Genomic DNA, 13,141 nt, shown 5'->3' on the forward strand with positions numbered 1-13,141 from the left:
TTCACAGCGACGAGGGCGCACGACGCTGGATTATCCATTTAAATAAAAGACTGGTAATTAAACTGATGAATATCATAACACATTATGAATGTTGATCCTTTGTCCTGCAAATCCCAAAAGCTGGCTAGCGTTCAGATCGTCATAAAACACCAGAGCATTGTTCAGCAGCCATTTCACTCCTTCCGTGACGGTAATGGCACGGTGAAGCTTTTGGGAAGCTGGACATGTTCCGGGCGTATGAAAGCCAGGGAGGTGCAGTACCTGGATTTGCTCTGGGGTCCATTGGTCCAGGTTGACCGATTTGACGCGGGATATGTGCACTCCCAGGTTCCGGTGGATTCCGGCGCACCTGATGCAGATGAACACTCCCAGGTTCCAGGAGGCCCATCGAGGTCCTGCACAGAGGGAAGAGGGAGAGCACAGCACAAAATCCATGAACACCCATCCGTAGACTTCCCTTCCGCCGTCAGGAACAAGTCGCAGGGGCCTGTAACGTACTAGAAATGGAGGCTCAGCAGCGCGAGGCACCTACTCGCGCCTCCGGTTTCTCGACCCCTCTGCTACCACGAGATACGTCAGCAAACCGATCACCCGTCATAAGCGAAACAGACGGCTGAAAGTAGGAAAACTCTGAACCACATTTTTAGCACCCAGAGGAAAGTTGCTCATGCAGAGATATGTGTATATACACGATAGCCACATTCAGGAGCAAGGCTCGAAGTCCTGTGGTTTGCGAAGTCCTGCGCAACGTCATCTACAAATGCACAGACGATACAGTCAGGCAGACCAGTGTAGCACCTGGCCATTACCGCTAATTAAAGTGAAATTCGAGCTCATATAACCTTCAGTTCAGCTTGAAGCATATGGCAAGAGGGAGCGAAGAGAGAGAAAAAGAGAGAGAAGGGATAAAGAGAAGGAAGAGATTAAGAGAAAAGAAAGAAAGGAGAGGAGAGAGCAGAACGACAGATGGAGAGAAGAAGGTGCAATAAGTGCCGGGCAGAGAGGGTACTGTGGTGAGCTGGGTCCTGACAGCTCACAGCCGGCTGGCTGATATCGGGATGAACACTCAGGCTGACGGCCTATAAATCACAACACTCGCAGGGAAATGGATTTCAGTGGCTCACCCGCCCTCTCTGGCTTTATTTACACCTGTCAGCCATTTTAGAATACACGCGATTCGGAGAGCTCCCCGGTCTCAGGCCAGCACCATGTCCATTCTGTGCGTGTGCTCGTCTGGAGGGCGTTCTCCCTTAAGGAGGCTTGGCACTGGTCTTCATGCCCGCCAGGCAACAGGAGTGGAGGCAGAAAGATGGCCCTGACCCTGGCACTGCTTCTCGGCTTCCCACTCAGCTTCCTGGCACACACAGTCTCAGGAAACACACACACACTCAAACCCCCAACCATTAGCATAACAAACAGTATGGTGGGGGTTCATCATTTTTTTTTTTAAGCGCGCTCATAACTCATGCAAGGCGCTGCGCGATTACTCGGGATATTAATGGCCATCTCGCCGCTGTTCTCCACCCAGCGAACAAAAGCATGGGACACGGAGCGCCGGGGCCGATAAGGCCTCCGATGCCACGGGAGCTCCAGCAGAGAGGCTATAATGAAAGAAGGGCTCTGCCAACCCCTTATCTCCCCCAAGCCCCAACCATTACCCAGCCGGCTGCTTGCGCGCGAGCCGCCCACCCACATTCATTAGTCCAATAAAGAGCCGGGAGATGGTGTCTCACTGCCGCATAGCAAGCACACCCACCCGTTAACGCCATTTCATCAGTCACAGAGAGGAGCCCGGTGCCATCCCCCGCAAGACCGGGACTGCCGCACTGCTTTCCTTGAGAGCGGATGATGTGTGTTGCACCTCCTCTTTATTAGAGGCCAGTGTGATGAGGGCAAGTTCAACCCCCACATCTTACATATTGAGGTCTCAGTTCTTGAATGATTCTGTGTCATCAATGCACAAAACTCCATTGCCGGAGCTTTATATGCGCTTATGAATCAATTTTATATTGAAAAATATTCAGTGTAAAACCATTATAAAGAAAAATAAATAAATAAAGTAAATCATAACCAGAAACAATAAGAAAGTAATAATGACTGTGAAATAATAATAGTTTAGTGGTGAAATGTAAGCTATGAAGTAACAAGTAAATCAAGTGTAGATTTCAGTTAAAGCTGCTGGAAGCAGTGTTCCCTGTTCTTTCTCGCTTCTAGCAGTTGTAGCCAATTAAGGAGATCACGCTCTGCTTTCAACCTACCTTCCTCCCAAACCTTCCTCCCAAACCTTCCTCTCAAACCTTCCTCCCAAACCTTCCTCTCAAACCTTCCTCCCAAACCTTCCTCTCAAACCTTCCTCTCAAACCTTCCTCCCAAACCTTCCTCCCAAACCTTCCTCCCAAACCTTCCTCTCAAACCTTCCTCCCAAACCTTCCTCCCAAACCTTCCTCCCAAACCTTCCTCCCAAACCTTCCTCCCAAACCTTCCTCCCAAGCCCCGGACTGTCACAGCAACTATTTCAGTGACCGATTTCAGAACAAAGACCCTTTACGCAAAGAATTAAAACAAATCCTGCTCATAATACATCTGAACAACAGAAGCTATTGTTTGTTAATTATATTACTGCCATACTGAATCAACATTCACATGACCCCACAAACTTCAATAATTTTTCCTCAAAGTAATTCAGCCTTTTTTTGTTTAACTTGTTACATCATCAAGGTCTCACCATATGGATTGATTTATTGCAAAGAATATCACAACGTGTATCAACATAAATGCAATATAATGCTTTGGAACAGAGCGCGCAGCCCTAGATTACAGCAGCTTTAAGCGACGTTACCAGGTTAAGAACTGAAGACGCTTTTTAACTGGCCTTGAACACAAGACATCAACAGCAGATGGGAGAGTACGCAGGAGACCACAACGGTTTCCAGAGCAACAATCGTCTAACCGCGCCACCTCGTGCCGTCTCTCTCCAGGTGACGACAGAAGAGGCCGGCCTCTGCGCTCTCATCCAAGCAGATGCCTCTTCTGTGCAGGCTGTTGCCGAAAGCCCGAAATGCAGTGAAGGGTGGCGCCGATTTCAGATGAGGGCAATGCCCCGACCCGCACATCACTGACCGACCCATGTTCAGCTCGTGGAGGAGACACTGGGAGTCGGGGAGATAAGGAGGACCGCCAGCGTGGGCCTAGCCCGGACGGCTCTCCAGCTGCCCTCCGGGGTGCTGCTCCTGCCTCTCTGGGGAGGACAGGGTGGAGGTGGAGGTGGAGGAGGACACAGGCCGGCCCCTACAGGGGCTGCACGGCCCATGTGTTCCACTGTCCCATTAAACGCTGAGACATTCATACAGTGCATAAATAATGCAAGCGTTTTGGATACTGATTAGACAACATCCATTTGTGTTTGGTTAACCACATTATTTAAACGGGGACTGGACTGACCGTGTTTGCAATGACACTGGATTGGAGCTTGTTATGTTTACCTACAGCAAGCAACGAAAGCAGAGGAGGACGACAAACCCAGAGCGCGGAACAGCGCCAGACGAGGACGCGGCTCTAGGAGGAGGCGAGCCCGTGCCCTTCCGCGCCCAAGGCGACAGGCTCGCGAAACGGCTGTGGCGCAGCCAGCCAGGGCCGAGCTGCAAGGGAGGTGGGCCGACTAAAAGATAGTCATCACCCAGGAACCGGTATCTCTGGGGGGTGAAGCTTCTCCAGGGCATTTAGTTGCGGCACCGGAGAGGAGGCTTAGAGTTGAGCCTGTAGAAAACCTCCTGATCATACACACAAGTTACACGCCCTGGCGTTTACCCACCAACACTGCCATGCTCTTCACTGGAGTGGGGATTTCATTTTGTCCATGCTTTATTACTTGATATTGTTTCACGAACATATATCGGTTTTATGCGAGGTGTTTTTATATAATTTTATATTATTTATAAGTCAGCAATCTGACACAAATTGATACAAATGCTATCATATTGTGACTCTTTCCAGGATATTCAATTTTTTTTTCATCTCTTTAAGAAGGGACTTTTGGTTAAAAATAAATGTGTTTATCAGGTCAGCTTAATGTTATATTTAATGACTTCATTTATGTTGAGGTCTGTGTTAATGGGAACATTGGATACCAAATGGTACAGGAAGACCTTAATTTCCTCTTGACTCTCCCCAGTGCAGGTAGCTGACACCCTTCCATTTATTGGCAACTACATTTCGTTAACACTGGATAATGAAAGTGGTTTTTTTTTTTTATGAATAATAATGATTTTACTGCTTTTAAAAGCATCAGTCACACAGAAAGAAAAACGTGTCCACACAGAAAATAAATCAGAAACCGAGCTGCACCGGCACGGAACTATGAACCGCAATGTCTAGGTTTTGGGTGGCCAGCGCTTCTACAGACACCCTTATCTGTCTGCCAGTCTGCCTGTGAGGCTCCACTCCCTCACCCAGCCTGCGTGCTGGCAGGTCAAACCTGAGACAAGCCTAACCAACCCCGTCCTCCTGGCTGTCTATACCACCCAGCGTATAGCTGCATGGAGGAAAGGCAGCCAGGGGAGGTGTCAGGGGGATCGTTGCCTTCAGACGAGACTTGCGCTCCCTCTCTGTCTCCTTTGTCACCCCCCCCCCACCTCCACCCTCCACTGCACAGCTGGGTGCAGCAGATGCAGAGAGACACAGGTCAACGCTGCAGTCGCTCTGCACTAGCAGGAGCTGTCTAACACCTCAACAGCTAAGTGCAGGTGTGTGGTTAGTGAGCTAGCACAAAGACACACCCTTTTAAGCCCAGTCTCTCTCTCTCTCTCGTGCACACACACACACACACACACACACACACACACACACACACACACACACAGAGAGAGAGCGCTCAACAATGTAAAAGCAGTTCTGAATCACGGAGACTTGCTGTCTTCAAAGACTAAACTCACAAGGGCACAGTTAACAGCTAGAGAAGGAGATTATGACATTTAGGACAGTCTGCGATGCCTGGAATATCCACAGTGTCTGGGGACTGGTACTACCTTAAAAACCTTATTTTAAAGGCAGCCTAAATAAATTATTCAGTGTCTTTAAATTCACCTCGAAAGAACTAACCTAGGTTTGAAGCTGAGTGTGTGTTCGGGAGAATTTTTAGGAAGGAGATTTACAGTGATAACCTGGTCAGTACACACTTGATGCTTATGCTAAGAGCTATTCTATTTATATTATTACAGTAAACAATATTCCAACACATCCCAGAAGCCCAAAAAAACCTAACATTCAGTCTCTCTTCTACTCAATCCGTCACACAAAGACAAAACACGGCCAATGTGATTTTCTAGCACATGTTTTGCAGAAAATGGAACAGCTGCATCATTTTGGTCAATGTCACCCCGAGGCTACAAGAATACAATTGTCAAAATAAACAATAGCTGCCTTCCCCACTCCATCCTTCTCTACTAAAACATTACTACCTGTGGTGACGAGACCCCTCTCCCTCCACCTGAGTGTCTGTATACACACACCCACACCCACACACACACACACACACCTCAAACAGGGAGGAAGAATTAGAAGTGAGGAGTCCACAGGAGTGCCCTGGTGGTGAGGGCATCGATCGTGCCATGCAGGGGCAGATGATGCGGTAACATACAGCAAGTATGTATACGTTGAGGTAAAACACATGATGTGGTAAAGCAGACATGCTCCTTTATTTAAATGCATGCTATTCATCATGGCGTGTAGTGGTTCTGAGGTAATTTATTAGTAATATATTAGACACACTGCATGAAGCAGAGCAGATGAACTACAAAAATAGCTGTGTGAATGAGGTTTTTAAGCCAGATAAACACACACATACAATATTGGTATAATGCTCTAATATCTTTATATACTTTGTGAGTGTCTTTTGACAAAATTGAAGCAGATATTTGATTGCTACCATCTGTCAAAATTATTTTAACAAATAACATGTTTAAAACAACTGCAAAGAGCACAGTGCCTCTGCAGAAAGCCTGACAGATGGTTCCTCTCTCATTGAGTTGGCTAAAAACAACTCTAAAGCAGAAATATTTTCATCTATCTGTAAGTGACTATCACTTTTTCTTCCAGTAATAGTCTGTACTTGGTCTAGAATTCTCTTAGGCTAATATAAAAATCTCTCAAGAACAACCACAAAAAAACTAAACAAACGACAATATCCACCAACACGACCACCACCACCACCAGCAGTAGGTAATAAAGACAGGGTTGCCTACCGGCTGGACGGCACCCACCCTCCTACCCCCAAACTCAGCAGTACAGGTAAGCAAACAACCTCCCCCCCCCCCAATTCCCAAGGCAATTAGTGGCGTTCCGGTGCTTAAACTGATTAATCTATAATCACACAGACATAGAAGCAACAAAAGCAGAACAACCAGAACAGCATGTTAAAAAAGGAGGACATTAATAACTGCAGCACTGGTAGGAGAGAAAGAAGAACTCAATGAAGACACCATTTGCATCCATCAAGGAGCGGAGAGAGGTGGAGGAGTCCTCTGAGGGCAGACGTGAGGGCAGACCAAACAGGCGGCAGGGGTCGTAACTGGAGCTGGACCAGAAGACTGTGCCATAACATGCGAGGAAGGTGTGGAGCAACCGGAATGAGGCCAGCAGCAGTACGCCCCATGCACTGAACAAATGGAGAACACGGTGAGCGAGGGGCGCGGGAGGCCGCAATCATGGAAACACCGTGGAGAGGAACTGTGTGTGTGTGTGTGTGTGTGTGTGTGTGTGTGTGTGTGTGTGTGTGTGTGTGTGTGTGTGTGTGTGTCTATATCCTTGGATAATCTCCAGATCTGAGAATAAACCGCATGTCCAATCAGCAGGGATTAAAGGTGAAGTGTGCGGCATTTTGGTCCGACGTGACAAAAAAATGGGGCAAAACTCAAGGAAACATCATTACACACAGTGTCAGACTGTGATCCAAGCAATCACATAAGGCTCATATGGAACACCTGATAGAGGTCAGCATGTTCACAACAGCCTAGAAGTGTGGTTGAGCAAGGTGCTTGCAACATCAAGGTCATGGGTTCAATTCCCAGGGGCACACGTGCTGTCATATCGATAAATACGCAAGTCACACTGGACAAGAGTGTTGGCCAAATGCTGAAAATATAACCGTTTAGCGAGACAACTACTAAACAGAATGGAGCCACTGCATCCTTTACAAAGCCTATGAAACCCATTTACACCCAATGCAATTTACAACCCTGGTATTCATAAAACAACCACAAATATCTCTATCATATAATACTACATCAGCAGCACTATAACACATCTGTTGAAGTGAGAGACAGATTAGAAAGAAGTGTGTGAGGAAGTCTAAATCACACCAGGCTCCTTGGACACATTGCAGTTGAGTGTGCTTTATTTCAGGTCACTGGGCAGAGTGTACAGTGTCTTGGAACAGAAACAGGGCAACAAACAGGAAGTGAGGCAGCAGGAGCTTCCTGCTGTGGCACTAAACCCCCCCCCCCACAGTTTAAACCAGCCAACGGAACCAACACATTCTGACACACACACACACACACACACACACACACACACACACACAGGGCTTTTCAATGTGGCAGTCATTTTCTGTAAAGCCTCCTTCCAATTAAAAAGTTGCAGGAAGGGGGAACTAAAAAGCCCATCACAGCTAGTGACTGCACATTCATTCATGTCAACCTGTCCCTTTCAGTACCTAACAACTGCTCCACTTTAGCCAAGCCTGAGGTTGGCCCCATCAAAGCTAGTTTTTTCCCCCACACATTCTCCACCTCTTTATCTTAGCAGACAGCTAGTCCCAGACCCCACTGGGAGACAGGAGCCAGTCTCACCCTTCCGAGACCCCGATATCTTGGCATTCCAATATGGAAATGGCAGCTACAGCAGACCAGAAGAAGTGAGCGGATATCACTAGGGTACCTGTATCGCAAAACCGTACCTGCTTGCTGGGACACTAGCTGTGAACGTGAGGTTTCCTAGACTTTGTCTGTCCCAGGCATGAGAGAGTGTGTGTGTGTGTACGTGTGTGTGTGAGTGATGGAGAGAGAGAGAGGACGTGTGGCGCGGACCTCCTGCCACGTGGCCGTGAGAGTGTGAGGCTGAGCTGTGGGCATGCATCATCCTCAGGCTGAACACACTGCCCTTCAGCCAGGGTGTAATGTGCAGATAGAGAGATGCTGCCCGCCACATTAATGCAGCTAATTGCTGTTGGTAGGGGTCTAATGTACTGGAACGCTACAATTCAGCTCCGCTGGGCCTGTCAACCATATTTCACATCATCACCACCTTCCATCAACTCTATACATGCACATCACGCGCGTGCGCGCACACACACACACACACACACACACACACACACACACTCTCTGTAAACTACATGTGTTAAGGTATGTATACAAATGAACGCATGTTTATTGCTTGCTATAGACAGAGATGTCAAGTACAGTGGAATATCTCAAAACTAACTGTAAGGTGATATGCCAACACTGAATACATGTTGCCTTAAAACTAGCTGAGACACAGAAGAGAAGAGGGAGTTCGAGAGAATGTAATAGTAGATGTCACTGCAACCCCCACAAAAATATCCAAACAAGAACCTCACAGACTAAGATGGCACAGTGTGATTTAGAATAGTGCATGACTGATAGACACATTACATAAACAAATATGATACATTCTTTGCTAAAAAAGAGAAAATGTACTGGTCACCTTTACATGACAACTGAACCCTACACCAAGCAAGACTGTGTTTGTGTGTGTCCGTCCCCAGGTTTGAGGTGCATATAGAGCCAGACTCAGAGCGCCCCCTGAGCGCAGACAAGGGGAATCAGTCAGTCACATGACACTGTAAGGTTCTCTGAGGTGCTTATGCAAAAGAGGAGAAATTAAAACTATGCAGTGCTGCAAACAAAGGCCATTTTGATTATTGATAACTCATTTTAAATAGAGCAGTTATAGAACAACTGGGTTCCTGCAGTCCATCATGCTAGAAATATTTAGTAGGTACAGACGCTAAAGTCTTTTTAACTCTGTGTGCTCCACACTGCCATGCAAGCTCAGCTGATTTTTTATTTTTTTTTGGAAAGGTCAGTGTTGAGGCACTCTTACTTCATACACGTCCAAGTCGCACATGACTCTCCACAGCTTCTGTGGCGAAACCTTTCAAAAGGTTTCTCCTCTCAAAGAAGACCCTTTATTCCTTCTTCCACTGTCAGTGTCATCGGTAGCTGTTACAGTTCTGCAGCCGAGTGACACGGCATGGCGAGGGCCAACGTAGGGACCGGAGGAAGAGGAGCAAACGCGCCGGAGTGGCACCTCTGGCCACGTTAAGAGTCCTTATGTCCCCCAGACATGGGAGATAAAAGTGAGCCTGAATGTTCTCTGAAAGCCCAGCTATGAATCCTTCTCCTTGGGGCACCCATCTGCCTCCTGGCGACCCACTCTTAGCAGTCGCATAGTCCTGCCGCTGCTTGTTGATTGGCTGTGTCCAGGAGAGAACACAGCACAGGGCCAGTGAAATCAGAGCCTGGGGTAGGGCTGTCTGCTGCTCCACCCACCAGGCAGCAGCTGGGACCCTGCTGCCGCAGTGCGCGAAGGCCAAGAAGAGACTCATGCTGTCACTCAAGACTCCAGCTAAGCACTGCCACCAGACCAGTAAATCACACTAGTGGCCACTGAACGGCATCACGAGGATCATGAGAAGAAGACTATTAGCAATATTTCCAACGCTGGAATATTTCCAACACTCTCGGGGCAGGGCCAGAGAGGAAAGAATTGAAAGAAGAAAATCATTTCATGTTAAAAGTTTATTCACTTCCAGCAAATCTTTCAAGTTGGTACTGATAATTAGTTCTGAATAGATCATCTTTTTGTGACTCTTGAAACAGACGGACAAACAATCAATAGGGCAACACTGCTACAGAAGCCTAATATCTTGGACAAATATGCAACAACAGATGATACTGGATCATTTGGAAGAATGTGCAAAACAGCCTCTCTGCCTCAGATAAGGTTGAAGTGACGTGCTTGGTGCCGGGTTTGGCTTGCTATCCCCTGCACAATCGTATAATACGGCATCAGATCACAGTAAGCATTACTGACCCTATACTATACAATACTGATTACGCACTAATTCCACTTCATTGAGAGAAACACACACCTCACCTATATGTAATGTATAGGGATTTACCAAAAACATTAATCATTTACATTTATCTGACGCTTTTATCCAAAGCGACTTACAGTTATGACTGAGTACAACTTGAGAATTGAGGGTAAAGGACCTTGCTCAGGGGCCCAACAGTGGCACCTTGGCAGTGGTGGGGCTTGAACAGGCACCCTTCCATTTACAAGTCAAGTACCTTAACCACTAAGCTACCACTGCCCAGGTCATCAGACATGCCGCATTTATTTCACATGCGCACTGAAGGAAAACGCTGTTCCAAATGAGGTTGCCTGCAAGTGACTGTTTCCGGAGTGTCATATTCAGTCTGAACACCTCCGATGTCCATTCTACTCATTTTCTAACATAATGACTGCTGGGATTACTACTAGGGCTGTGCAAAATAATTGATATGGCATTGCATCGTGAAAACACTCTTACTGATGTGTGAATCAATACAGTCACGGCTGTGTGGATATGTATGAACACAAATATCCTTTAGCCAGTGTGAAACTGATGCATTCATGTTTAGGTGCAGTATCCACAACATCCAGCAGGAGGCACCGCAAAAAGGAAAACAAAAAAACAAAAAACAGGTGGATTGAGGAAAAAATCATGGCATTCTCTAGGAAAAGCCATGGAAAAGCAGCTGCTAGTGGAAGGCAAAAGGCTATTCTCTATATTCAGGAATTCTTTTGTTTTTGTATTGATACTGTTTTACTCTCTGATTGTGGTATTGGTGTTTAATTGCTATTATTTATTGATGTATTATTGTTAATAACATTATTGTTATTATTATTATTATTATTATTATTAGTAGTAGTAGTAGTAATAATAACAACAACAACAGCAACATCATCATCACCCTCATCTTAGGCAACATCTACCTTAATAAATTTGTATGTGTAACAGACTGTTAGGCATCAGATCGCGCAGTGTTGTTATAATCAATACCCAGCCCTAATCACTGCCATATCCTGTAGCACCCCAAGAGAAGAAAATAAAACAATATCACCCTAATTTAACCAATTTCTTCATTTCTATAGGCTACCTCACAGGCCAGCTTCAGACCCAAGGCGCCAAATACTATAAATCTGCCAAGTAAATTAAGATACCAATTGAAGATAAAACCAGTCAAAATGATCCTGGGAGCATTAACTGATAAAAAGGGTGGAAAACAATTGACGGAACTCCACTCTCCCAGGCTCCGGAGATGCTCTAGCTCACACACATACAAGTGTGTAATGCATGCGCACGCACACACACACACACACACACACACACACACACACACGGCAGTAGAGTCCAACTGAGTGACAGCCATGTTCAGCTTCATAGAGAGAGGATTACCAGAGCATGAAATTAGTGCCTGCTATTCCAAGCACTGAGAGAGAGAGAGCTAGAGAGAGAGAGAGAGAGAGCTGGACTGTCATTTTTCTTCCTTCTCTATGAATGCTGCCACCTTGTGGATTAAATGAACATTTATTGAGTACATTTACTGATAAAAATGGCCAATATCCTATATTTTTTCAATTTATATTTTTCCTTGAGGTCCACTTACAAAGTTTGTGTGGCTTTATGTTCCACAAACAGTCATAATTCATTTTTATACAACCTTTTGTCAACCTCTCTTTATCCCTTCGAATTAAACATGCTGTTTCTGTTATTGCATCTTTAAGAGGGATATAAAATAAATGAGCTCTGTACTGATTGGCTGCCCTGTATTGTGCCTCATTTAAAAAGCACTCAGAGCTGAAACATGTCTGAGAATTACAATGCAAGCTGGCATGGCGATACTGCTGTAGGCTGAATAGTTTTCATGATAGAGAAACATTTCAAAATGGGCTCTTTTTTGCACCTTGAATCATATGGACTGGGGGAGTGAATGTGTTTTGAAACTTAACACTATTTATATATTAATTCAAATTTCTATGTTTCAATAAAGAAAGGGAAACTCCATTTTCAGTGATGGGGCCCTGTAAAGGGTAATCACTATTTTGTTAATTAACTTGATGCTTTGATCTCCAATTATGCAACATCTACATAAAAAAAGATCATCAGCTTTTAAACAGGAAATGATTTTACCAATTAACATCCATGAAAGAAGCCCAAGAGGCAATAAAAAAAAAAAAATTAAAAAAAAGATTCAATCAAACTCACAGCACAGTCTTAAAACAATACACTTTAACGTTAACATTAAAAGGTATTGACAGACTAGTAAAGCTCTGGTAAAACATCTTCTGCAATTGTTTTGTCAAACACATTACAACCATACGAGAACAGAACAGAACAGAACAGAATACGGGCAGCTATGCTGCATTCTTACAGCTCAGAGGTACAACTGACTACACCAGACACTCCCAGGAAACCAACGGAATTTGCTCTGTTCAGCTGCTAGTAAATAAACAATGAACAGCTGTTGTCTAATAGATATTACATTATTGAGAGTTGGACATAAATCAGCTATAGGGCTCTGTTTCACAGCAGGCTGTCGAATGCAAGCAAGAGTAGCTACAAAAACTGTACTGCCCATGAGAAAAATGAGAACAACTAAGGGAGAAGATCCTTTACCTTCCTGAGGTACACTAAAAAGTAACAGCAAAGGTCAAATGCATATTCATTACACGAATCCTGTAAAGTTCCTTATTACTAGTCACTAGTGAATTAAGTTGTGCCTGGAGTTGCAGTCATCTAAAACAACTTCGGTTTTATGACAAGCGAGAGATGGCAGATTGAGAGAGCGAGGGAGAGCGAGGGAGAGCGAGGGAGGGAGGTGGCTCCTCCCTTGGGCAGACCGACGGGGCACTACAAGTCCACGTCCGGAGCAGAGCAGTGTGTTCCTGTGTCCTTTTGACCCTCGGACAGCAAACAACCACACACTCACTCACTTCACACGCAATGCTCACGGAACAGATGGAAAAGGAGGGAAAGGCTCGTGGAGTAAGGGGCCTGGGGAAACCGCCGAGT

At 45.6% G+C, this 13,141-nt stretch overlaps 1 protein-coding gene across 5 annotated transcripts in view; it reads right to left on the reverse strand.

Moving 5' to 3' along the window:
* smap1 (small ArfGAP 1) overlaps nt 1-13,141 on the reverse strand; it is a 69,854-nt gene that overhangs the window by 47,579 nt on the left and 9,134 nt on the right. For all 5 annotated transcript variants that reach the window (XM_027022958.2, XM_027022955.2, XM_027022957.2 and 2 more), the window contains exon 2: nt 262-395. In XM_027022958.2, coding sequence (XP_026878759.2) covers nt 262-395 — 134 coding nt within the window. The remainder of the gene's footprint in view (nt 1-261; nt 396-13,141) is intronic.

Source organism: Electrophorus electricus, chromosome 11 (genome assembly GCF_013358815.1).
Source record: "Electrophorus electricus isolate fEleEle1 chromosome 11, fEleEle1.pri, whole genome shotgun sequence".
Taxonomy (NCBI): Eukaryota; Metazoa; Chordata; class Actinopteri; order Gymnotiformes; family Gymnotidae; genus Electrophorus; species Electrophorus electricus.